The 23,295-nt window shown below is 46.4% G+C and overlaps 1 protein-coding gene across 3 annotated transcripts; it reads left to right on the top strand.

The window, feature by feature from the left end:
* The first annotated feature begins 12,018 nt into the window (after positions 1-12,018).
* Positions 12,019-16,750, top strand: Spry1 (sprouty RTK signaling antagonist 1). 3 transcript variants are annotated; one of them, XM_032898477.1, is made up of 3 exons: positions 12,078-12,220; positions 12,635-12,920; positions 14,683-16,750. In XM_032898477.1, exon 3 carries the CDS (start codon positions 14,738-14,740, stop codon positions 15,677-15,679), a length of 942 nt encoding a protein of 313 aa, XP_032754368.1. In that variant the 5' UTR covers positions 12,078-12,220; positions 12,635-12,920; positions 14,683-14,737; the 3' UTR covers positions 15,680-16,750. The 3 variants fall into 3 exon arrangements, with proteins under 3 accessions (XP_032754370.1, XP_032754369.1, XP_032754368.1); XM_032898479.1 differs by lacking the exon at positions 12,635-12,920 and having other exon boundaries at positions 12,019-12,179; XM_032898478.1 differs by lacking the exon at positions 12,635-12,920 and having other exon boundaries at positions 12,019-12,220.
* Positions 16,751-23,295: the final 6,545 nt, after the last annotated feature.

The following is a 23,295-nucleotide window of genomic DNA, read 5'->3' as shown; positions in this document are numbered from 1 at the left end:
CAAACTGTATTGATGGTGTGGTTGTGCTACCTTAAGCAGCTCTGAGCTCAGCAGGACACACAGCTCGGCAGGGCACTGGCTGCTGCTGGCCTCTCAGGTCAGACCAGCGTTATCACTACAGTCCAACGATCCCTGTCTGCTGTCTCCTCCCCTCAACCAACTTCCCCATCCTCCACCTCGTCTACCAGTGCCGTCTACCAGGTCACACATTCATCCTGCCTCTTGATGGACGTCTGAATCATCATCATCCGAGGAGGGACCGGAGAGTCTTGTGGAGCTCCTGAAGCGCCTCAGGGGTGAGGTGCACGCCCTCGGGGGTGAGGTGCACGCCCTCGGGGGTGAGGTGCACGCCCTCGGGGGTGAGGTGCACGCCCTCAGGGGTGAGGTGCACGCCCTCGGGGGTGAGGTGCACGCCCTCGATACGGTCCTTTGACCGTGGCTCAGCCAGGACTGAGAGACAGGTGGTTGTTATTGTCTGCCTGTGTGTTCATCTATCCAAGCGCTGTGGAAAGCTGTATCCTCACTGTGTCTGACTCGGGAAAATTACCCAAGGACCATCTGAGGGAGGGATATGAATTCAGGATGGTGTCTGAAAACCTGCGGATGCTTTTTGGTAACAAGACATCTTCACATTTAAACTTAGAGGTTTGGAAAGAAACCTAGGGAGCAGTGTACAGTCCTTTTCAGCACTGCTGTGTCTGCTCAGAATTGTGACCCAGTGCTCTTGATGGCTACCACAGTCCAAGTCTGACCTGTCCACACAGGCTCAATCCTTGAACCTTGGTGCCTGACTTGTGGTTTCATTTTGAAGGCTGTAGATCCTTTGGGAGATGGGGCCTGGCTCACTGGGAATGGGTTTTAAAATATATATTCCCCTGGTTCCTAGTTAACCCTTGCTTAGCCAAGGTTTCCATTGCTGTGAAGAGAAACCACGACTAAGGCAACTTTATTTTTATTTATTTATTTTTTTTGGAGCTGAGGACCGAACCCAGGGCCTTGCGCTTGCTAGGCAAGCACTCTACCACCGAGCTAAATCCCCAACCCTAAGGCAACTTTTATAAAGGATAACATTTAATTGGGGTTGGCTTACAGGTTCAGAAGTTCTGTCCATTATCATCAAGGCGGAATATGGGAGTCTGTAGTCAGAGTCAGACATGGTGCTGGACAAGAATCAGAGAGTTCTACATCTTTTTTTTTTTTTTTTTTAATTTATTATATGTAAGTACACGTAGCTGTCTTAAGATGCACCAGAAGAGGGCATCAGGTCTCATTACAGATGTGAGCCACCAGGTGGTGGCTGGGATTTGAACTCTGGACCTCTAGAAGAGCAGTCAGTGCTCTTAACCACTGAGCCATCTTTCCAGCTCCCGAGAGTTCTATATCTTGATCCCAAGTCAGGGAGGAGGAAACTCTCATCTGCAGGCAGCTGGGAAGAGGATTGCTTCCCCACCAGGCAAAGCCTGGGCATAGGATCTCAAAGCCCACCCCCACAGTGACACACTTCCTCCAACAAGGCCACACCTCCTAATGATGCCACTTCTCATGGACCAATCATATTCAAATCACCACAACCCTCATGGGAGTTAAATGTTTACCACACACTCCTGTCATTACAGATAGCTGCTGCCACCCACTATGGTGGCTTAATTCCTCCTGACACCATGAGCCAAAACAAAGATGCTTCGCTCAGATATTTCTGTCCCAGCAGAAAAAAGTAATAATGTAAGGCCTCATGGTACCCTGCCCTGAAGATAATCTGGATGAACCGGATTCTGAGCGCCAGCACGCAGGACATTTGATCAATCTGCTTTACCTATAGTTTCCCTTTTAGGCAGGCACAGCAATGAGATAGGGTGGAAATGTATGCTTAAGTCAGAATTAGAACGTCATTCCAAGGGACTGGAGAGAGAGAGTTCAACGGCTAAAAGTGCACTCTGATAAGGAACTCAAGTTTGTTTCCCAACACCCACTTGGGCCAGCTCATGCCCCACCACCCCAGCTCCAGGGGACTCATAGCCTTCTTCTGGCCTCCATGAGCACCTGCACTCACAACACACACACACACACACACACACACACACACACACACACACACACACACTTCCAATTAATTAATTAATTAATTAATTAAAACACTTTAAAAGTCATTTCAGAAAAAGTATGAGGCTACTGTGCAGTAAGAAAACATCTCCCTATAGGTTAGACATTGGCATGGAAAATTTCCTTATGGATACAAAGTGGAAGTACACTCTATAACCAAAGTCTTAGACTGCTATTTCAGTGTTTAAAATCTAGTAAGGTTTGTTTGCTCACAACATTCACTTACTCCTGTCCCTTGTAACATTTTTTCTAATAGCACAAACACTTATTTACTAACCAAAGAAACCGTCCTTGTTAAACCAGCACTTTGAAATACTTGCATGTAAAATATTTGTGGTGAGGATAATTGATCCCAATAAGGGATGTAGGCAGCAGTGTGGAAGGGCGCGCGTACTCACAGCTAATTTCCGCTTCTCTTTGTGATGGGCTTACCTTTTGCTTTCACAGACTCTTTCTCGGGACATTGTTCATTCCCCTCTCTCAATTCCCTCGTCGTGGCCCCTTCTTCCCCGACCCGTGCTAGGTGTTATCCAGTACACGGCTGATCAGCTGAATACAGACCTGCCGTTAGCTACGGGTTCTCCCAGTCCTCACCCCGATCCCGGGGTGAAGTTTCTGCGACGGTAAGTGGTGATAACATCTTATTCCTTCCCGTGTGCATTCTCCTATACCTGGGTAGTTCATGGGCACCATCTCAGTCCAACAGGTCCATGGTGGCCATGGGGCCAGCAGTATGCGAAGCCAGGGTAGAGTAGTGATCACTGAGGCAGCATGTCCTACCTCCTGATTATCTTTTGGCAGCCTCAGGTTGGCCTACAGTAGTTACCTATTCTCTACATAAACTTCCTGCCTGGACCACTCAATTCTCTCTACTGTCTCCCCTCCCTCCCTTACATCAATAGCTGTGGAGTAGAGCTATCATTGCACACCTTTTCTTTTTTTCTTGTCTTTTGTTTCTCTTTGTCTTCTCTCCCCTCCCCTTCTTACTTCCCTTGCTTTCCTCTGAGATATGCACCTCTGGGTTAGGAGCTTGTTTTCATGTTTGTGCCCCAGTGCTTAGAGCACAGAGCCACACATAGAACCTAGCAAGAGAGCAGGTTCACGATGCTCTCATAGTTTGGTAATGAATTATAAAAGTTTAAAAGGGGGTTGGGGATTTAGCTCAGTGGTAGAGCGCTTGCCTAGCAAACGCAAGACCCTGGGTTCAGTTCCCAGCTCCAAAAAAAAAAAAAGAAAAAAAAGTTTAAAAAGACATTTAGGAGCCAGAGACAGTGCTCAGCGAATACGGGAACTTATTGCCAAGGCTGACTGACAACTGGAGATAGAGCCCTGGGATCCACACCTCGGAGGGAGTTCCTCTGACCTCCACATGCACTCTGTGTCACATGTACACGAGTGTATGTGCCCACACATGTAATAAAATAAATTTACCAAAATAACATCTCTTAGTTTGCTAGATATGTATCCGTCTGACTTTGATTTCCTATAAATGTGGGGCTTGAGTTATGTTATGGCTGAAGGCTTCCTACACCCTCATGCCCTGACACAGAGAATTTGAGGAGTTCATTTTGATACCCTGTCTAACTCCAATCAACGCTAATACTGCTTGACTCATGCCTTACAACAGCCTGACGTATCCAGCTTTGACTCCTTGAGCAGGTCAGATGCAGCTGCAAATGTCAGGAGTGTCTCATTACCACCAATCTCCATGAACACACTAACTAGTTGACTGAAGAGACAAACAGTATCTTTCTCTTGGATGGATAGAGTCTCCTTTTTTGTTCTAAAGACCACAGTACTGAGGTACCTCTCTATGTTCAAGTCTCCTTATGTAGCTGGTTACATCCAGTCAGGGCTCTTCGTGTGCCTGACCAACATAGGTAAACTTAACATTTCTTTTAGGTTTTGCAATGACTGTAGGAAAGGTTCCAACCTTCTGCCATGCATCATTTGAGAAGAGACAGTTAGGTTAGACATGACCCTTTTCCTCCTTTTCCATGGCTACTACCAGCCTGCAGCAAAGCCTTCTTTACAACCCAATTGGACTGCCACCATATCTCCACGCTGACTCCAGGTCAGCAGTCTCCTCTTGGTGCAATCCTGTGGTCGGATGAGTGTTCTGGGAAGAGACCCTTGCACAGGCTAACTCCCTTGTACCATACTAAAATTTCATTGTCTTTGGGATGGAGCCCAAATCCTCACTGTGGCTTTGAAATTCTGATGTAATTTGTCCTTAGCTTACTTACCCAATTTTGACAATTACAACCTTACAAAAGAGAGTTTCCGGTGCCCTCACGCTGCTCCGGCAGAATGGCTGCAATCCTAAAGTGACCACAGCCTACTAATGAGTTGTCCTTTTCTTTTCCTGTCCTGTAAGTCCTATTTTTTTCTGCAGTGAGGTTCAAAACCTTCTTCCTACAAGAATGCCTTATAGTCTACAGTAATATGTAACTCGTGCCCTGCTCTATTAGGAAACAGCATCAGACCTAGACCCGGAATCCTGGATAATTGTGAGCCACCGTGTAGGTACCCAGAACTAATCCTGAGTCCTCTGGAAGAGCAGCCAGTGCTCTTAGAACTAATGAATGGGCATCCACATAATAGCTTATAATGACCTGTAGCTCCAAAGCCATGGTGAGCACCAGGCACACACATACATGCACCAGTGCACAGACATATATGCATCCATACATAGTAAATAGGTAAATACATGGATTAGTTAATTAATTAATTTTATAATGTATGTATGTGTACAGGTGCACAAGCATGCATGTGTGCTTAGGGGGTCCTTCCTCGGGAGCCGTCTTCCTGGTTTTACAGACAGAGTCTCTCACTGGCCTGGAGTTTGCCCAGTAGCCTCTGGTGGCTGGTCAGTGAGCCCCGGGATCTGCCTGTCTCTCCTTCTCCAGTGCTAGGATCACACAATGATCAACATTTTTTAAGCTGTGGGTTTGGGGGCTTTAACTTGGGTCATCTTGCTTGAAAATCGAGAATATTACTGAACTATTTCTCCAGCCCCTAAAGTGGGAAGTATAAGTCACAGGTCTGCCTTTGGTGTACAGGGAAGGAGATTAGAAGTAGTAATTCAGCTAGTGAAGAGTAAATCTGAAAGAGAAGTCTGCCACTCTTTTTTTTTTTTTTTTTTTTTTTTTGGATCTTTTTTTCGGAGCTGGGGACCAAACCCAGGGCCTTGGGCTTCCTAGGCAAGTGCTCTACCACTGAGCTAAATCCCCAACCCCGAGTTCTGCCATTCTTAGCTGCCTTATCTCCCCACATGTTCTCTCCTGTAAGGGGTGGGGGCGTTCTTAAAGAAAATGAACACTGTGAATCTGAATCCCAGCTCCCTTCCTGCCCTCCAAGGTCTCTCTCTCTATTTTCTCTCTCTCTCTCTCTCTCTCTCTCTCTCTCTCTCTCTCTCTCTCTCTCTCTCTCTGTGTGTGTGTGTATGTGTGTATGTGTGTGATGACAACTTGTGAGAGTTGGTTCTTCCTTCTATAATTATTTTAAAAGATCTTAATAATTAATTTTGAGAGATCTTGGGGATTGAACTCGGATCATCAGATTTGGCAGCAAGCACCTTTACCTACTGAGCCCTCTCACCCTTCCACAGAAAATATTTGGAACCCTGTGTTTCAAAAGTGCCTTCATTTGGTTTAGTATAATCAAAATAACAATCTGGATCTTGTTATTTTTATTTTGACATGTTCTTTGGTCTGACAGCCTGTACCTCCGTATCAAGTGATGGTATTGGATCTATCAACAAAACGCATCCCAGCCTGATAAGGGAGAAGTGCTTCCAATAGTGAACTGAGTCAGTCCATACAACACCCATATAGAGAGTGTTAGATCTTTCATGACTGTGATGTCAGCTCAATGGACTAGGATTATAAAAGCTTTGGTCTCGGTTAGGTTTCTATTGATGTGATAAAATACCTCCTCACCAAAAGCAACTTGAGGAGGAAAGGGTTTATTTCATCTTGCAGTTCGTTCTCACCCAGGGAGTCAAGGCAGGAACCTGGAGGCAGGAGCTGATGCAGAGGCCTTGGGGGACAGGGTGGGTGCTGCTTGCTGGCTTGCTCTCCATGGTTTCTCAGCCTGCTTTCTCTCATATACTCTGGAACCACATGTCTAGTGATCTGGGCCCACCCATGTCAATAATAAATCAAGAAAATGCCCCACAAGTTCTGCCTACAGGCACTCTGATGGAGGCATTTTCTCAACTGATATTTCCTCTTCAGTCAGTCTAGGTTTGAGTCAAGCTGACAATACCCAATCAGGGAGGCTTTGCTTAATATGGTATGTGGGAGAAAGTACGTTGTCTGGGAAGTTCTCTTCTTCCCTACATTGTTTCGCTGTGTTAGTTAAGAGTCGCATGCCACTTTAGTTCCTTTATCTCGATCTCTTAACTTTCTGAGAATGAAGGTCTCACATAGACTTTTCAAAAAGCCATTAGTATAGACAGATGGATATTTTGTAAATTTACTGAAGGCTAACACCTCCAAGTCATATGATAATCTGTTAAAAAAAAAAGTATAAACCACTTTTTTTTATCTTTATTAACTTGAGTATTTCTTATTTACATTTCGATTGTTATGCCCCTTCCCGGCTTCCGGGCCAATATCCCCCTAACCCCTCCCACTCCTCTTCTCTATGGGTATTCCCCTCCCCATCTTCCCCCCATTACCACCCTCCCCCAACAATCACGTTCACTGGGGGTTCAGTCTTAGCAGGGCCAAGGGCTTCCCCTTCCACTGGTGCTCTTACTAGGATATTCAATGCTACCTATGAGGTTGGAGCCCGGGGTCAGTCCATGTATAGTCTTTGGGTAGTAGCTTAGTCCCTGGAAGCTCTGGTTGGTTGGCATTGTTGTTCATATGAGGTCTCAAGCCCCTTCAAGCTCTTCCAGTCCTTTCTCTGATTCCTTCAACGGGGGTCCTGTTCTCAGTTCAGCGGTTTGCTGCTGGCATTTGCCTATGTATTTGCTGTATTCTGGGTGTGTCTCTCAGGAGAGATCGACATCCGATAAACCACTTTTTTGTCAAAACCGAAGTCCTAGCTTTCAGCTTGGTCCATCTTCACTGACGTTTGAAATGACTTGTTTCCAACAATAGGTGGCGCTTCAAGGAGTTTTTATCTATTGAAATGTACCGCCCATTGACCTTTCCTGTCAGTTTAAGCCACACAAAATAGTCATGGTTCTAAAATACTTCCACAATCGATGGACTGTAACTACTACTACCCTGATATTTGTTATGGAGGACCAAAGTTAACATTCTGAGAAGTCATCAAAGTCAGCAACAAACTATGAAAACAAGTAGAAGCAGCTTCAGGCTCTTAAATATGTATATTTATTTTCAACTTTGAAAGCTACTCAATTTATTTTTAAATATATGTTTTCTTTTTAAACTCTTAATTATGAGTTTAAAATTTTCATAGTAAGGATTCACAATTTTCTAGCTTTATTTTAAGTCCTATGTTTATATGTTTCTCTGTGTGGGTTTGTTTACGTTAGTGCTGGTGGCCAGGGAGCTGGAGTTACACATGGTTGTGAACCTCCCAGCATGTGTGCTAGGAATCAAACCTGGGTCCTCTGGAAGGAGAATAAGTGCAAGTAATCACTGGGCTGTCTCCTCAGGCCCTGTGGGGATTTTTAAATGTTTACAATGTTCTTGGTCTTAACTGAAAGTAAAAGTTAATCACTATAAAAGCCTCCAGATAAATGTTAAAGTTACATGTCTCATCCTGAACTTAGAGGACAACTGTTGCAAAAATCCCTGTCAAGATACACATGTATACATGTGCAAGTGTGCAAACACACACACACACACACACACAAACACACACACACTCTTATGTGTGAATATGGCAAAGCAATCTGTCAAATCTAAGAGTTTGTCCTAGAACAAAAATGAAACCCAGTTACCCTGAAAGTAGTTATCGGGCAGCTGGGTGGTGATGGCTCATGCCATTAATCTCAGCACCTAGGAGTTGGAGGCAGGCGGACCTCTGTGAGTTTGAGACCAGCTTGGTCTAAATAGTGAGTTCCAGGACAGCCAGGGTGACACAGAGAAACCCATTTTGAAAAATAAACAAACAAAAGTTATAAGGCAAATTAAGTGTATTATTTAGGGCTGAAACTCCAGAAAAGAGGGTCTTCACAGTTCTTCTTTATACAGTATTTGGACACAACACCAACCAATTATTTACATAGCTTTTCCCAGCTCCCAAAGCACTTGTATCTGCTTGACTTCCTCTGGAGCATCTCGGAGTTAGAGGCGTCAGAAGGCTACAGTGTTGCTATGAGTGCCAGGAAAAACCAAAGGTCACTAAGCTACATGTGGCAGCTTCTGGACTTCTTTTTGTGGGTTCTTCATTGGGCTTGCTTGAAGACACAGTGTTCTCCCTACCTGTAATACTGAACAGAGGGCTTATGAAGAAGCAGGGCACATTAAGGAGATGAGATCATAACGCAGAAGGAGGATACAGTCGAAACTCAGCCCTTAGAGGCTTGTATGTGATCAGTTATTATAGAGCATCTAAAATGTTGTTGTTACTGGGATTACTTTAAAGGCCTGGACAATTATGCAGTAAGGAAACTAAGTATACATTATTAAACTTCTTGTGACTTTCCTATGCTTTCTCTTTTCGGTGTTAAGCACTCTTAAATGACATGTCTATAGTTACCTAAAACATGCTGCTACCTTTTCATAAATGTCTATAGTTACCTTTTCATAGATAAAGAGCAAACTGTAATTTCTGACAGTGACTTCATTTGGAAACAACCATTAAAGTTGACAAGCCCTAGGAAGTGTCTACGGTTATTTTGTTTTAGTAAAAACAGAATCTGGTTTTCTTACAGTTCTATTTTGGAGGCCATATAGTTTCAGGTTTAAACCTGATGAGGTTCTTATGCACATCCGTAACGATGAAAATGGTAGGAAGTGTTCAGATTAGCAGTCGTTGTTGCCTAAAGGACCTTTTGCTCCTTGTTTCAAAAGTCAGATGCACAGAGCGATGTTCCATTTACTTCTCTACGAAAATGATGAGCAAACCAGGGTGAGGGGAGCAGGATTTTGTGTGCTATTGGATAGGCAAGAAATGCCTGTTTGGTACTGAGGCAGAGATGCTTCCTTGTGTGAACTTAAGGCTCTGGACAGTGACAGTCTGAGGCAGTTTGTGTGAACACCTGCCACTCAAACACCTGCATATAAGGAGAGAGGCTCCAACTCAACCAAATCACTGGAAACCAAGTACTTAGGGGGGCGGAGTCTGTAAAACATTCAGAGTCCTTTACTCAGGGCAGGACTTCATGGCTTCCACTTACAGAATGTAAAAACCACGAAGAATAAAGGGCAAGAACTATGCTTCTGAAAATGAGGGACATGTTTCTGGAAACCTTACAGAATAGGTTAGCCTATTTTGGTCTTCTACAAAGACCGTTCATAAAAGGAAACGGAAAATAACATGGCCCATCCTTGCAGCTTTTCTGAGGACGTTCAAGAATACAGTGATGACTGCCCTAAAAGGAAAGGAAAGAAGTTAATTTCCATTACTGGCTCCTTATGGATGGATTCAAGTCCACTAAAGCGTCAACTTCTGGGATGTTTTGGTTTCAACTTTGTTTCTCAACAGCATGCAAAGTTATGAATGATAATATAGTTAATATATTTCACAATTACTAATGTAACTTACCGTGACATCACAGAAATACTAGGCGATTTAGAAAGTATTGCCTGTCAGCCTGGAAGCAGACACACAATGGCTCTGATGTTTTTATTAGGCCAAATAAATAAATCAACAAGTCTTTGAGTACTTTAATTTCTTTTAAGTCACTCACACTTCTGAAGCATTTGCCAGTCAAGTTTTTCACTTTATTCTCTTTCAACAAAAGAGATGGATAATTGTGTTTTCTCATGAAACTGAAGAATGTGTTGGGCTTCCCTTCCCACTGGACTCTATTTAGACAGATCTTATATAGAGAACTAGAGATTACTGACACTGACCCTTATATCTTTTACAAAAAATGTTTCCTGTTCCATTTGTTCATTTCTAGACTAGACTCACTGCGATTGAGTTTACTAAATAAAACGCAAGGTCTGTTTTAAGCTAAAAAGGCATAGTTTCCCTCATGTCTCATGGCTGCAGGCAATTAAAAAGGCGAAGCTGACTTCGTTAAATGTTTTCCAGTTCAAGGTTACTGGATCCTAACCTAGTAATATGGGATCTCAAGAAACACAAAATGTAGGCATTTAAGCAGAATCAAATGTGGTGTGTAATATATTCGATTTTGAAATAGAGCATGACCTTTGAAGGTAGTAGTTTTGACAAAATTTTATGGATTATTAAAATTTTTAAAACTTAAGAAATTTGTTTTAGCCCGTCTCTGGCTGAAATACTCTGAAATGTAAATAGGAATCCTTGAAATTATATTTTATAATTAAAACTATCCATGAGCTCCTCCTCATCTTATCACGCTGGAGAACAGACCTCTGGCCCCAGGTTTGTGCGAACAGCTGGGGAGAGCCAGATAAAATATTCTGATGTGATACTGTATGTCTGACTTGACACTTCCAATACACACACACACACACACACACACACACACACACACACACACAGAGAGAGAGAGAGAGAGAGAGAGAGAGAGAGAGAAAGAGAGAGAGAGAGAGAGAGAGAGATATCTACTGCAGAAACTTCCATAGGCTGCTACATCTGTGAAAATAGACAAAATAGAAAAGCCCTACCAACTTTACGCTTGAAAACATGTCTTTAACACATCCCCTCCCATGAAGGGTGAACAGGCAATTTCTTGGCTTTTACTACATTTTGTTGCCTTCTAGTGCACTTTCTTGCTGCTGCTGTTCTGTGTAGGGAGTGCCTGGGTTCCTTGCATGTAATCCCACGCATAACTGTGAACACTAAAAACAGTCAAAAGCTTGGAAATGCAGTATGCCAATGGTCATAAAAAATGTTCATCAAAATCCACTGCAATTGTTAAGACTTTAAAAAATTTCTTTGAACCCAAAATATCCAAACTCCCGTTCACAGGTGATTTAGATCATGGAGTTCTGTTGTTGATCAAATACTGTTCCTGATAAAAATTCCCTGGAAAATTATTTCCACTAACAATTTTTGAGGTCTTAGGTTATCTTTAAGATAAGCTTCGTGGAACTTTTAATTTCACATACATTCCTTTTCACTGCATCCTGAGCTATATCGTCCCCATAATACATGTCCAACTTCCTTAGTTTGTAAAGAAGCAAAAAGCATTCCCTGGCTTACTAAAGTCCCCCACCCCGTGACAGACATGTGACGAAAGCTAAAACTTCCTGATGAGTTATGCTTATTAAAAATGTATTGGTGTTTTTGACAAAATTATACAAACATTACAAAACAGGAAGGAATTGGGTTCCCCCTCCCCCATGTAATTTTAGGGATCAAATCACAAACTAAATGGAGCAATCACTAAAACCCCACAGCAGGAATTTCCACTCTTCAGTGTGTAATTATATTGCATTTGCAAAAGTGACTGTCCTTTCTGGAACTTTCATATTTCGCATGATCTGTACTTCACACATTTTCCCTCTGTCTGGGGGCACGGTGGCATGGTGTACAAGTTTTTTCCGTTGTTGTTGCTGTTTGCTTGTTTTTGCTTTTTAAATGTTCTTCACAACTCTTTTTAACTCAACTCTAAGGGTGAATCCACCAGTCCCCTTAAATCGGAGGCTGACAGCTCAAGACGGACAGGGCCCCTGAAACACCGGGTACTCCCCTGTTGCCCTCTCAGGATTTCTGCTGGCAATCAACTTTTTAAGAGCGTCCTCGAGTCCACATCCACGATCGCTAAAATCCTGCTCCGGGTTTTCGCGCAGCCCGCGTGATTGACACATGATATCACCGGGGGCGGGTCCCGGCGTGGAGGTGGAGGTGGCGGCGACGCTGAAATGCTGCGGAGCCCGCGCGCGAGTGCTCAGCACGCAGGGGTTTGCGGCGGCCCCGCAGCCAGAGCTCTGCGGGCTGAGGAGCGGCTGTGGGCGGCGTGCATGTGCCGGGAAGGCCGGCCCCAGGCTCTGCACTAGGTAAGAGCCTTCCCCTCCCGCCGAGGACCTGGCGAGATCAGGTGAGAATGGTGCTTTATTTTATTTTATTTTCTTGGAACTGGACGTTTTCTGAGCTGGCTCTAGCTCTGTGCCCGGCGCTCTACGGTCGGCCCTGAAGCGAGTTCCGTAGCCGGGCAGCGAGTTCCGTGTGTGCGAACGCGGGCTGGCACCGCCGCGCACCCGCGTGTCTGTGCGCATTGTTGGCGACCGACCCGCCGGGCGCTCGTGCCAGACCTGACTTTCCCCGTCCCTGCGTGCGGGCTTGCCTCGCGCAGACGCGTCGCTGGGACGCGCTTTTGACTGCGGGGCGTTCCGTGGGGGCAAAACGTGCACGGCCGCGTGTGTCCGGAGCTCGTGGCTGTCTACCACGGCGAGCAGGACAGCGTCCCGGGCTGGCGAGGGACTCACGTGTTTCTGTCTCTGCTCGTCTGCAGCCGGCGTGGCGACTGCGGGGACGCGGACCTGCGGGAACCCGAGAGCCCGGGACGACGCCGGGCCGCGCGCCTGACGACCGGGACGGACGGTGCTGTGGAGCGGGCGCCGCGCGCACCGGCGGATGTCCCCGAGCCGCCCTCGGCCGCCGCCAACCGCGGAGAAGCGCCCCTGCCCGGGGGCCGCTGAGGCCGCAGCGCGGGCCATGCGCGCCCGGCCGCCCCGCCGCGCTTGATGCGGCGCGCGCTTCGCCCGCTCGGCGCCCCGGCCGGCGCCGTGGAGGCCGAGGTGAGTGCGGGCGGCAGGTGCGGGCCGGGGCGGGCCGGGCGGTCCTGGCGGTCTTCGCGCAGCCCGTGCCAAGCGCGCGGCACCCGATGGCGCTGGGGACCCAGCGCCCGCCTGTGCTCGGAGCGCAGTGCCGCGGGACGCCGGGAGAGGGCGCTGCCTCCTCCCGCCCGCGAGCTGTTTTCATTCATAACTTTCCCCCGCCGGACCTGCCGCGGCTCGGTGCCCCTGAGGTCTCGGCTTGGGGCCCAAGCGCCGGGCGGTGCTACCCACAGTGCTGTCCGCGCGCGCGCTCCGGCTTAGCTCTGGGCGGTTGCGGGGCACCTAAGTGCTCCGCCTGAGCGAACTTGCTTGGGAATGCCCTGTAAAAATGCGAATGAAAGCTGTGCCTAGGGGTTTCATAGCTCAAACAAGCCGTTCCCACGTCTTCCTTTCTTGTGGATGAGGCTTGGCCCATTTAAAGTCTTCGTTATGGAGTTTTAAATTTTTAAAAAATAGATAAGGCACAGAACGATGTGCAGGTTTCCGGTATCGTTTAGGAGTTCGGCACTAAAACTTGCTATGGATGTGTTTCTCGTGTGCAGAGAAGGTAGTTATAAGCTAGAGGGGCCTCCAAAAAGCTAACACATTTGTAGTCTAGGGGCATTTGTTAGTAAAGTGACTTATTCCTTAAGACTTTTTGTTTTGTTTTTGTTTTCCTTTGGATATCAGGAAAGTGCAGAGGGTTCCTTCTTGAATTAAGGTGCATCAATCTATCTGTAAGTTCGGAAGGCATTTGTGTGAAAAATATTCCAGAAACCTATCGCTCAGAAACGGAAAGAGTTTGGTCTGTTTTAGGAAGAATACGTTATAAGTAGGGAGTTATTTCTTCTTGACATGGAAACGTGTTTGTTGTATCAGTGTATCAGTATTTATTTTACTACAAAAAGCCGGTCTGTTCAGGGCTTATGAAAATCAAGGCCTGTCATGCAGGTAAATGAAAGGAAATACATATATTGTGAAAAAGACCAGGGTTCCTCTCCCCGCTTTAAAGGGCTGACACTGTGCATAACTTACCCTTGTTGTGTGGCGGGTGAGCCTTGTAAAGCCACACCGTAAGGGTTGCATACGTGTGCCAGAGCATTCCTCGTTCTTTGTAGCTTCTTTTGCCCATCTCACAGATGTGTGTGTGATGAGCTAGCCTCAGACCCTGACTTCTGCTGAAAGTGACCTTTGGAGATTCCGAGTGAGCTTGGAACAGCCAGTGTTTTGGAAATTGGCCTTGATTAATTTTCTCATTAATCTGAAGCTCGTAACAGCATATAAACGGCCAAGAGGCCACAGCACTAAAACCATTCTTAATCTTCTAAAAAGTAGCTGACATTTTCCCTACGTGAACTGCCAGTGAACTGATAGTGAACTCTGAGAACAGTTCCAGAGCGCACACTGAGTGCTGCCTTCGAAGGCATATTTCATCTTAATTATTTGTTAGGTTTGCAAACAGGAAGACACGACTTCCTCTGCTTTTCAGAAGCTGGAGAGCAACTTCTAATTTTTAAGGCATGAGGTCTTTGCTTTCTTCCTGTGATATGGTCCTCTACAATCTTTTCTGGGAGTTGGACTCTGGCCAGGATTCTGCATCATTGGAATCAGCCGACGAAGGAGATCTTTACCATGTGGCTTGGGAAATTTGTTTCTTGACAGAAGCCCTTCCCACACCCGCACCCCCCACCCCCCAAAAAAAAACCGATTTCTGCCGCTTATTTTCTCTCTCACTCTTCTTTAGGATTTCAGATGCATGGCAGATTTCCGCTGACTGCTGGAATTGGAGATCACTCCACATGGATTCCCCAAGTCGGCATGACAGCCACACTTCACTAGTGGTGATTCAGCCACCGGCTGTGGAAGGCCGGCAGAGGTTAGACTATGACAGGGACACCCAGCCTGCCACGATTCTGTCCCTAGACCAGATCAAAGCCATCAGAGGCAGCAATGAATACACAGAGGGACCTTCGGTAGCGAGAAGACCGGCTCCTCGAACTGCACCAAGACCCGAAAAGCAGGAAAGGACTCATGAAATCATACCAGCCAATGTGAATAGCAGCTACGTGCACCGACCTGCCGGCCACTCGGGCAATGCCAGGGGCTCGGTGCTGAGCAGGTCCACCAGCACCGGAAGCGCAGCCAGCTCAGGGAGCAGCAGCAGTGTGTCTTCTGAGCAGGGCCTGTTGGGAAGATCTCCGCCCACCAGGCCCATCCCAGGTCATAGGTCAGATAGGGTCATCCGGACCCAGCCCAAGCAGCTGCTTGTGGATGACTTGAAGGCCTCCTTGAAAGAGGACCCCACCCAACACAAGTTCATCTGCGAACAGTGCGGCAAGTGCAAATGTGGAGAGTGTACAGCCCCCCGAGCTCTGCCTTCCTGTCTGGCCTGCGATCGGCAGTGCCTGTGCTCCGCGGAGAGCATGGTGGAGTACGGGACCTGCATGTGCCTGGTCAAGGGTATTTTTTACCACTGCTCCAATGATGACGATGGGGGCTCTTACTCGGATAACCCGTGCTCCTGTTCCCAGTCCCACTGCTGCTCCAGATACCTGTGCATGGGAGCCCTGTCCTTGTGCCTACCCTGCTTGCTCTGCTACCCTCCTGCCAAGGGCTGCCTGAAGCTGTGCAGGGGCTGTTATGACTGGACCCACCGCCCTGGCTGCAGGTGTAGAAACTCCAACACTGTCTATTGTAAGCTGGAGAGCTGCCCCTCAAGGGCTCAAGGCAAGCCGTCATGACTTCTGGAGGTGGGTTGGACCTCCGGAATGTCTAGCTTCCAAACTTTGGCTGTTGAGAAGCGTGGTATTAGAGGCAGATTTTCTTCTCTAGTCTCTCCTGTCTTGGATGATCCTCAGTAGGAGTGGACTGTGAAACTGCGTCCAGCCTGGTCCCATCCCACCTCGAGGGTTCTGGGAGCTGGGAGCGCCTGTGGGCTGTGTCAGCTTTCCAGCTGCGTCTGTGAAGATGTGCGCATGCCCAGACTTGGCCGAGAGTTGTTTGGGGTCTGGTACTGTGGGATCATGGACTTAGCTTGGTTTATAAAAAAAGTAACCATGTAAGTGCTTAAATAAGCTATATATTAATCTGCCTCTGATGAGAGCTATCTTAGCATCCTACTCCTAGCCGGATGGGAGGTTCTTCTCCTTAGAACACAGTTTTCTTGGCATCTACTCGCTGCCTTGTCCTTACAGCCCTCCGCAATCTCCCCACAATGCACTGTTCAGATGGGTCATCCCCGCACACCCCTTTGGCACAGCTCTGGATTCACTGTGCGGTGTTGGTCTTCACATCAGAGATGATGTTGGCAACCCTCCTTTCTCCTCCAGCGCCCAGTATCCGTGAAGGCCTTCCCTTCGCACCCCCGCTTCACTGAGGGGGCGCTTGGACACGGTAGTTGACGTTCCTATCTGATCTGCCCCGGTGTCTCAGCCGCAGCTCCCTAAGGTGCCTTTGGCTCCTGGCTGGCCTTTTGACTCTTTAACAGCTGAGCATTTCCAACCCTTCCTGTGTTTTCATTGCCTTAACCACAAATTGTGGTGCTTTTTGTATATTTTATGTATAAAACACAAAGTTGAATCCTGGCTATTTTTAAGACAAAAGTCTGTTAAACTTTTTTTTTATTGTAAAGAATATTTATTATGCGAATCTCTATTATTTTATGATATTTATTGCAAAAGACTGTTGAAATGTACTCATGTCTGAATATAACATATCACTACTTCAAGAAAAACAAGGTGACTCAAAGACAGTACACAAAGTACATATATGTTAACTACAATGCAGAAAATATATTAATTAATGAAACCATCTCTCGATTGCATCTTTCTTTTATTTTAAACCTGTACTGCTGTTGGAGTTTTAAGTTACGAAGTGCAGGCATGGGTGCCCTCGGGTTTTAGCCAGTACTTTTTGGAACGTATTCAGAGTCTCGTGGTCTACATCTCTCATCAGACACCTGAGTGGGTCACTTTGTAAAGTGAGTATTTTTTTTTTTAATAAGTGTCCCCACTTTATTTAGTTAAGCATGAGTTTTGTTCATATCGTAGTTCCTTGAAATGCTAAATTTTTTTTAAGAGTGTTTATTTTAACTCTGGTTGTTCAGAGGTTAGCGTTCAACAGTGTGACTTTAATGATTTAGTAATGTAAACATACTTTAACAAACGTTTTCATAATTAGGATGTGCCAAAGAAAGAGCTCCTGTAAGAGCTGTTCCGGAACCTTCTGTGGCGGCCTTGCTGCCTCTTCAGAGAGCCTGGAGCTTCACGTGGGGAAACACAATATCTTGATGCCTTACAGTTGGGGCTGGGAAAGCAGCTAAGGGCCTAGAATCGTGAGGTGCAGTAGCTGTCTGCGTCCCATGTTTGTTTGAGGACCTCAGTCTCACCAGGTCACTGCCCTGGTCTGCATTACAGAGGAGGGTGGTGGTCATTCAAACCCAGGGCATCAGAAGCTGCCCGGCTTCCTGTCATGTGGTATCTTGTGTCTTCTTCATATCTAAGCTGCACGCTTTTATGAGTCAAGGTGTAATGGGGAGAAACTAAAGCTGCTGGTTGGCATCATGACATTTTGTAGTTTAAATATTTTCTCAGCTCGGCCCCCAGGGGAGATTTTAAATGAATATTCGTGCTCAAAGCTTACTTTGAAATCTGTAGTATTTCAAAATACGGACGTGGATATTTCTTTCACCCGTGCCTTGGTATTTAGTACTTGCCTGAGAGCTGGCACTTTACTGAAGGATCTTAGCAGCAAGCTGCTCCAAGCTCTGGCCTTTTAGGTCTCTCCATAGACACCGTGTAGTTAAGAGCTGGTGTGACTCCATCATGAGTTGTAGTAACCAGGCTAAGAAGCATTGGGTTAGTCTAAAGCAGTTTGAGGCCTTTTAGGAGAAAGTGTGCTGTGGTGTTTTGGTGCCAGCTGGATGCTGTTGTGTTTTAGCACCAGCTGAGTTCTGTAGTGTTTTAGCACCAGCTGTATGAAATAGTGTTTTAGCACCAGCTGTATGCTGTAGTGTTTTAGCACCAGCTGGATGCAGTAGTGTTTTTGCACCAGCTGGATGCTGTAGTGTTTTTGCACCAGCTGGATGCTGTAATGTTTTAGCACCAGCTGTATGCTGGCAGAGCATGTCGCCTGTCTGGTGTCAAGATGGCGCCTCTTTGCTTTCCGGTTGAGTCAGTCAGCTCAGAAGTGGCTTAGATTAGCAGCCGGGGCCCTCTGACAAGCCTGTCAGATGGCAAAGTATAGATCTGACTCCTCATTCAGACAACCTCCTGTGTGACGCTCTCTCTTCGTAAGTTCTGGTGGCCTAGGCTTCTGAACCTGAGTAATCCTGACCACTGCTTAATACTGCTGATGGTGACGGGCACACAGGGCATACATAAGCTTTTCATTCTCAAACTTATCATTCTGCTTCAGCTGGAGCCCATGACTGGAGACCTTTAAAACAAACAAACAAACAAACAAACAAACAAACAAACAAACAAACAAACGTGTAGCTCAGGCCAGCCCTGAGCTTCCAATCCTCCTGCCTCAGCCCTAGAGTGCTAGAGTTACAGATGTGTCAATAACTCATGGTGCTGACTGGGTAAGGAGAGATGGCTCGTTTCTGGTGTGTTCTAATTCTTGAAGACGTATGCTTGCTTGGGTAAAAATTGTGAGTAGAAGCCATGTGGGATTTCTGAATTGAGTGATCTCCTGTACAAAGCTTATAAGACAACCCAGCAGCAAGGGGCAGTGTCCAAAGTAGACAAGTGCTGTTCTGTGAGCCTAAGGTGAGTCTGTAAATATAGTCCGTGTCATGGAACATTCTGGTTGTTTCTTAGAAACAGTGGTCTTTAATGGGAAAGGGAATGAATGAAAAACTGATCACCCAGTTTTGTTTATTTTGTTTTTAAGCCTGATTTGGAGTTGAACACAGTCTCAGTTGAGAAAAACTGTTTTCTGAGCACAGTGGGGGAAATATTTACCAAGAAACATTAAAGCAAGAGGCTTTATTTTATTTTGAAATGATGTTTTCTTAAATCTTTAAAAAAATTAAGTGATGAAGTTTGTGGCAGGACTTATATAAAACTGTAGAGAACTCAGAAGTGTCCAGGTCGGTTTTCCCTCAGCCTCCCAATCCCTGCTGTGCTTCTTTTTTTTTTTTTTTTTCCCGGAGCTGGGGACCGAACCCAGGGCCTTGCGCTTCCTAGGTAAGCCCTCTACCGCTGAGCTAAATCCCCAGCCCCGCTGTGCTTCTTTTTGATTTTTAGGTGCATAAGGGTTTTTAAGCGTCTTATAAATTCTTCTTTTGTCTAAAAGATGGTTGACTTGTTCCTCAACATCACTAACTCACTGATTATACAACTAAAATGCTCGTAAATGTTCCCGGCACTCCCTGTCATTGGCTCTGATTGATCGCTGAGCCTCTTGCTGTGCTGCCTATGAACGCAGAATGTTAGAGCCACCTGCAGACTACAATGTATACTTCTTACTCTGTGTTGGCAGGGTCAGGGGACAGCCATGCCAGTGCACAGGTGGAGGGGACAGCTATGACACAGTGCACAGGTGATGAGACAGCCACGCCACAGTGCACAGGTGGAGGGGACAGCTATGACACAGTGCACAGGTGGAGGGGACAGCCACGCCACAGTGCACAGGTGGAGGGGACAGCCACGCCAGTGCACAGGTGGAGGGGACAGCTATGACACAGTGCACAGGTGATGGGACAGCCGTGCCACAGTGCACAGGTGGAGGGGACAGCCACATCACAGTGCACAGGTGGAGGGGACAGCCGTGCCACAGTGCACAGGTGGAGGGGACAGCCACGCCACAGTGCACAGGTGGAGGGGACAGCTATGACACAGTGCACAGGTGGAGGGGACAGCCATGCCAGTGCACAGGTGGAGGGGACAGCCACGCCACAGTGCACAGGTGGAATCACCAAGACAACTGTGGAGTTGTTCTCTTTCCACCATAGAAGTTCAGGTTGAATTCAGCCATGAGGCTTCGAGGCAAGTGCTGGAGTGTCTTACAGCGTGCCCTCCACAGCCAGTGTTCGAGTGATTTTTCTATAGGTATGAAAACAGGTTGCTGGTTAAACTTTTTGAATTCATAGGTGTAAGTCATACATCAGACCTATCACCTCAGAAGAATGTCCAGGGGAGCGACTGATCTCTTCTCCAAAGGCTTCTTGGGTGAGTTTGTCAGGCACTGACTTGGGGTAGCTGGATCTCTTCATTTTGAGAGAAGCAAACCTCTGGCTTCAGACCGTTAGCAGCTTGTGGCTGGGGACCGGTCAGGAGTTCTTCAAGTTTCCTTCGTTTTGCAGCCTGCTCTGCCTTCCGGCTGCATGCTACCATTACTGTCTTGTTCTTTTAGCAGTCTTTGCTTCACAACTAGTATACTTGACCGTGAGTTAAGAAATGGACCCGTCTTCCCTATGCGTTTGCTCAGGTGGCTGGAACAAGTAGCAAGTGGCTTTGTTGCTGTGGTTATTTTTCGTGTGCTAGCGTTGAAATTAGCTTGAAATTAGTTGTCTGTGGGTTTGTGAACTTGAGGGGTGATGGTTCCTGGTCATTTTTGTGAGTGTGTTAGGACAATAGTGACCAAAAATCTACATTAAGGGTTCTTTTCTGCATCTTTAAAGGGACTGATATTATTTGTCAGGTAATTCTATACTAGGCATGCTAGTAATTCTAACTACAAAAGCCATAGAGAGCCAGGACTGGCAATTTAGAAAAATCTGAATAAAAAAAATCCAATTAAAAAATGGAAATAAAAAAAACCAAAAAAAAAAAAAAAAAAAAAAAAAAGAAAAATCTGGAAGTACCACTTATTGGAAATCTGAGACCTATTTTAAAAGAAAGAAAGAAGAAAGAAAGAAATCATAGAGTCTTAATTTTCATGTGGAAAGAATGAGCAATCTTCTTAGCCAGTCTGTTTTAGGAGCAACAAGTACCACTTGCAGGAGAAGCTGGGTTTGTTTTTTTTTTTCCCCTACAATCACGATCTGGTAGTCAAAATAAACTTTATTGAAAAATGACTGAGCATAACCATGTGTTCTGCCTTTGTCTTCATAGTGAATAGCTGGAAGGAAGGTGAGCAGGGCCAACCAGGGAAATGGGGGATTGATGGATGGTCTAGGTTAATTCACAATAAAATTGAGCACATCCCTTAAGTAGTGAATTTACATGGTAGTTTGAGAAAGAAAAGCACCAGAAGCTAGACATAAGGACGGGAGAAAAGCCAACTCTGGGTTTGCCAGCCGAAGGTGCTACTGTTAAGTCCCCTGGGAGATAAACCGTCAGCCATACCACTGATGTGCAGAAAGAACCCTTCTCCCCAGAATCTCTGAGAGGGACCTTGGCTTTGGCTCAGAAGCAACCCAGATGATCCCAATACCCAGACTACAAATGTCCTAGAGTTAGCTTGCAGGTGTGTGTCTAGGGATCGTGAGAGAAAAAGCAGGGATCAGGTGAGGAGTGAACCAGAGAAGGAAGATCCCAAAGCGGTCAGCTGAAATGGAACGGGAAATGCAAGAATGTGAAGAACAGGAAGCTATGCCGTTGTGAGGCTGCTTATCTGTGGGTTTGTGCTGGGAACAACTGGGAGAAATACACATGTGTGGGTCTCTGAGCAAATGGGAGAATCTTGGCTCTGGCGAATGGGTGTGACTCATTGTGGGTGGGCAGTAGTACTGGCTTACCCTGCCTCTGACTCTAGAGCGCTGAGAGCACAGTGTGCACTGCCGCTCTTTGCCTGTGCAGTGCTGGGCATTGAACCCAGAGCCTCCTGCATGTGAGCCAAGCACTGTCCTGACTGAGTGGCACATCCTTAGCCCCAAGAGTCTTGGGAACTTCCTACAGTGTTAGGGGTCAGAGGCTACAATGCCAGCGGGAAAGGGTAGTATAGTCACTGAGGATCTGAAGAAGACTTTCAGGGGAAACTGGTAACATATGTCAAGAGCTGTGACAACCAAACCAATAAGGAGGGATAATAAATAGCAATAGTACAATAAAAAACAAAGACAAAGTCACTTGGCAAGACTGAAGAAAGAAGAAACAGATACCAAGAGGGAGGCCACAGAAAAGGTAAGACACAGACCCGTTGATAGGGTGCTTCAGGGACCGGCCACATACTCTGGAGAAGCAGAGCTCATGTGGACCAGGAGTGTTTGAGGTGCTAAGGGCCTGAGGGCCAGGGAAGGTGGGGCTGAGTGTTTCCAGAGGCAGTGAGAAGTGAGTTAGCGAGGGGTTTGCTGAAACAACTGGTCAGAAGCCTGGGTGGTTCCGGTGACTGTGACACAGGTGTACCGAGAAGGAGGAGCCGGAAAGACAGCTGTGGACAGACAGCTGCTCTGACTCAGGATCCTGGCAGGTGGCCGAGGCAGAGGAAGAGCTGGAGAAAGGGAAGGGCGGAAGAGTGTGTAGGTCATCAAGCGCTCTGCGTAGAGATAGAGGAAAAAGCCCAGAAGTTGGTGGTCCTGATTAGGATACACGCACACACACCACACACACAAACACACACACACACACACACACGCGCGCGCGCCATATATATATATGTACATATATATGTGTGTGTACATACATACATATACACATACACATATACATACACACACACATATATACACACACATATATATATATACTTGTTTATTTTGTTTCATGTGTGTGAGTGGTTTGCCTGTACTATGTATCTATGTATCTATGCTCAATATCTCTGTCCCTGTTTCCCTTCAGAGGTCAGAAGGCATCAGATCATCAGATCCCCTAGAACTGGAGTTAATGATAGTTGTGATGGGCGCTAGAAACCAAACTCAGGTCCTCTACAAGGACAAGAGTTCCTAGCTACTGAGCCACCTCTCCAGCCTGCTGTCACTGGATCTTAAGCTTGTGGTTTTGTTAGGTGAGGTGGTGGTTTGAATGTGAAGAATCCCCCGCAGTCTCGGGTGTTCGAAGCTTGGTCCGCAGTGGCTGGTATTGTTTGGGGAGGTTTAGGTGGTGTAGTTTTGCTGGGGGAAGTCCATCACTGGGGGAAAGTCTCCATTGTGCTTGCAGTTTGAAGATGTGTGCTCCCAGCTTTCTGCTCATGCCTGGCCGTAGCTGCTGAGCCTCTCACCGTGATGAATTCTTACTCTTCTGGAGTTGTAAACATAAATAAGCCCCTTTGATGAGTTGCCTCGGCCATGGGGTTGTGTCACAGCCACAGAAAAGTAACCAATGCAAGTCACTGAGATCGGATAAAAGGTTGATTCTTCTCGGACAGGATCTCACGGAGTCCAGGTCGGCTAGAGCTCAACACATAGTTGAGGGTGGCCTTGAACTTCTGATCCTCATGCTGCTACCTTTCGAGCGCAGGGTCTACAGGCATA

The sequence above is a fragment of the Rattus rattus genome, chromosome 3 (genome assembly GCF_011064425.1).
Source record: "Rattus rattus isolate New Zealand chromosome 3, Rrattus_CSIRO_v1, whole genome shotgun sequence".
Classification (NCBI taxonomy): domain Eukaryota; kingdom Metazoa; phylum Chordata; class Mammalia; order Rodentia; family Muridae; genus Rattus; species Rattus rattus.
The sequence above is the reverse complement of the archived record's forward strand: the minus strand, read 5'-3'. Positions and strand labels throughout refer to the sequence as shown.

What these genes read in the sequence shown, in the direction of transcription:
- Spry1 (XM_032898479.1), top strand. Translation starts at nt 14,738, where the DNA reads ATGGATTCCCCAAGTCGGCATGACAGCCACACTTCACTAGTGGTGATT.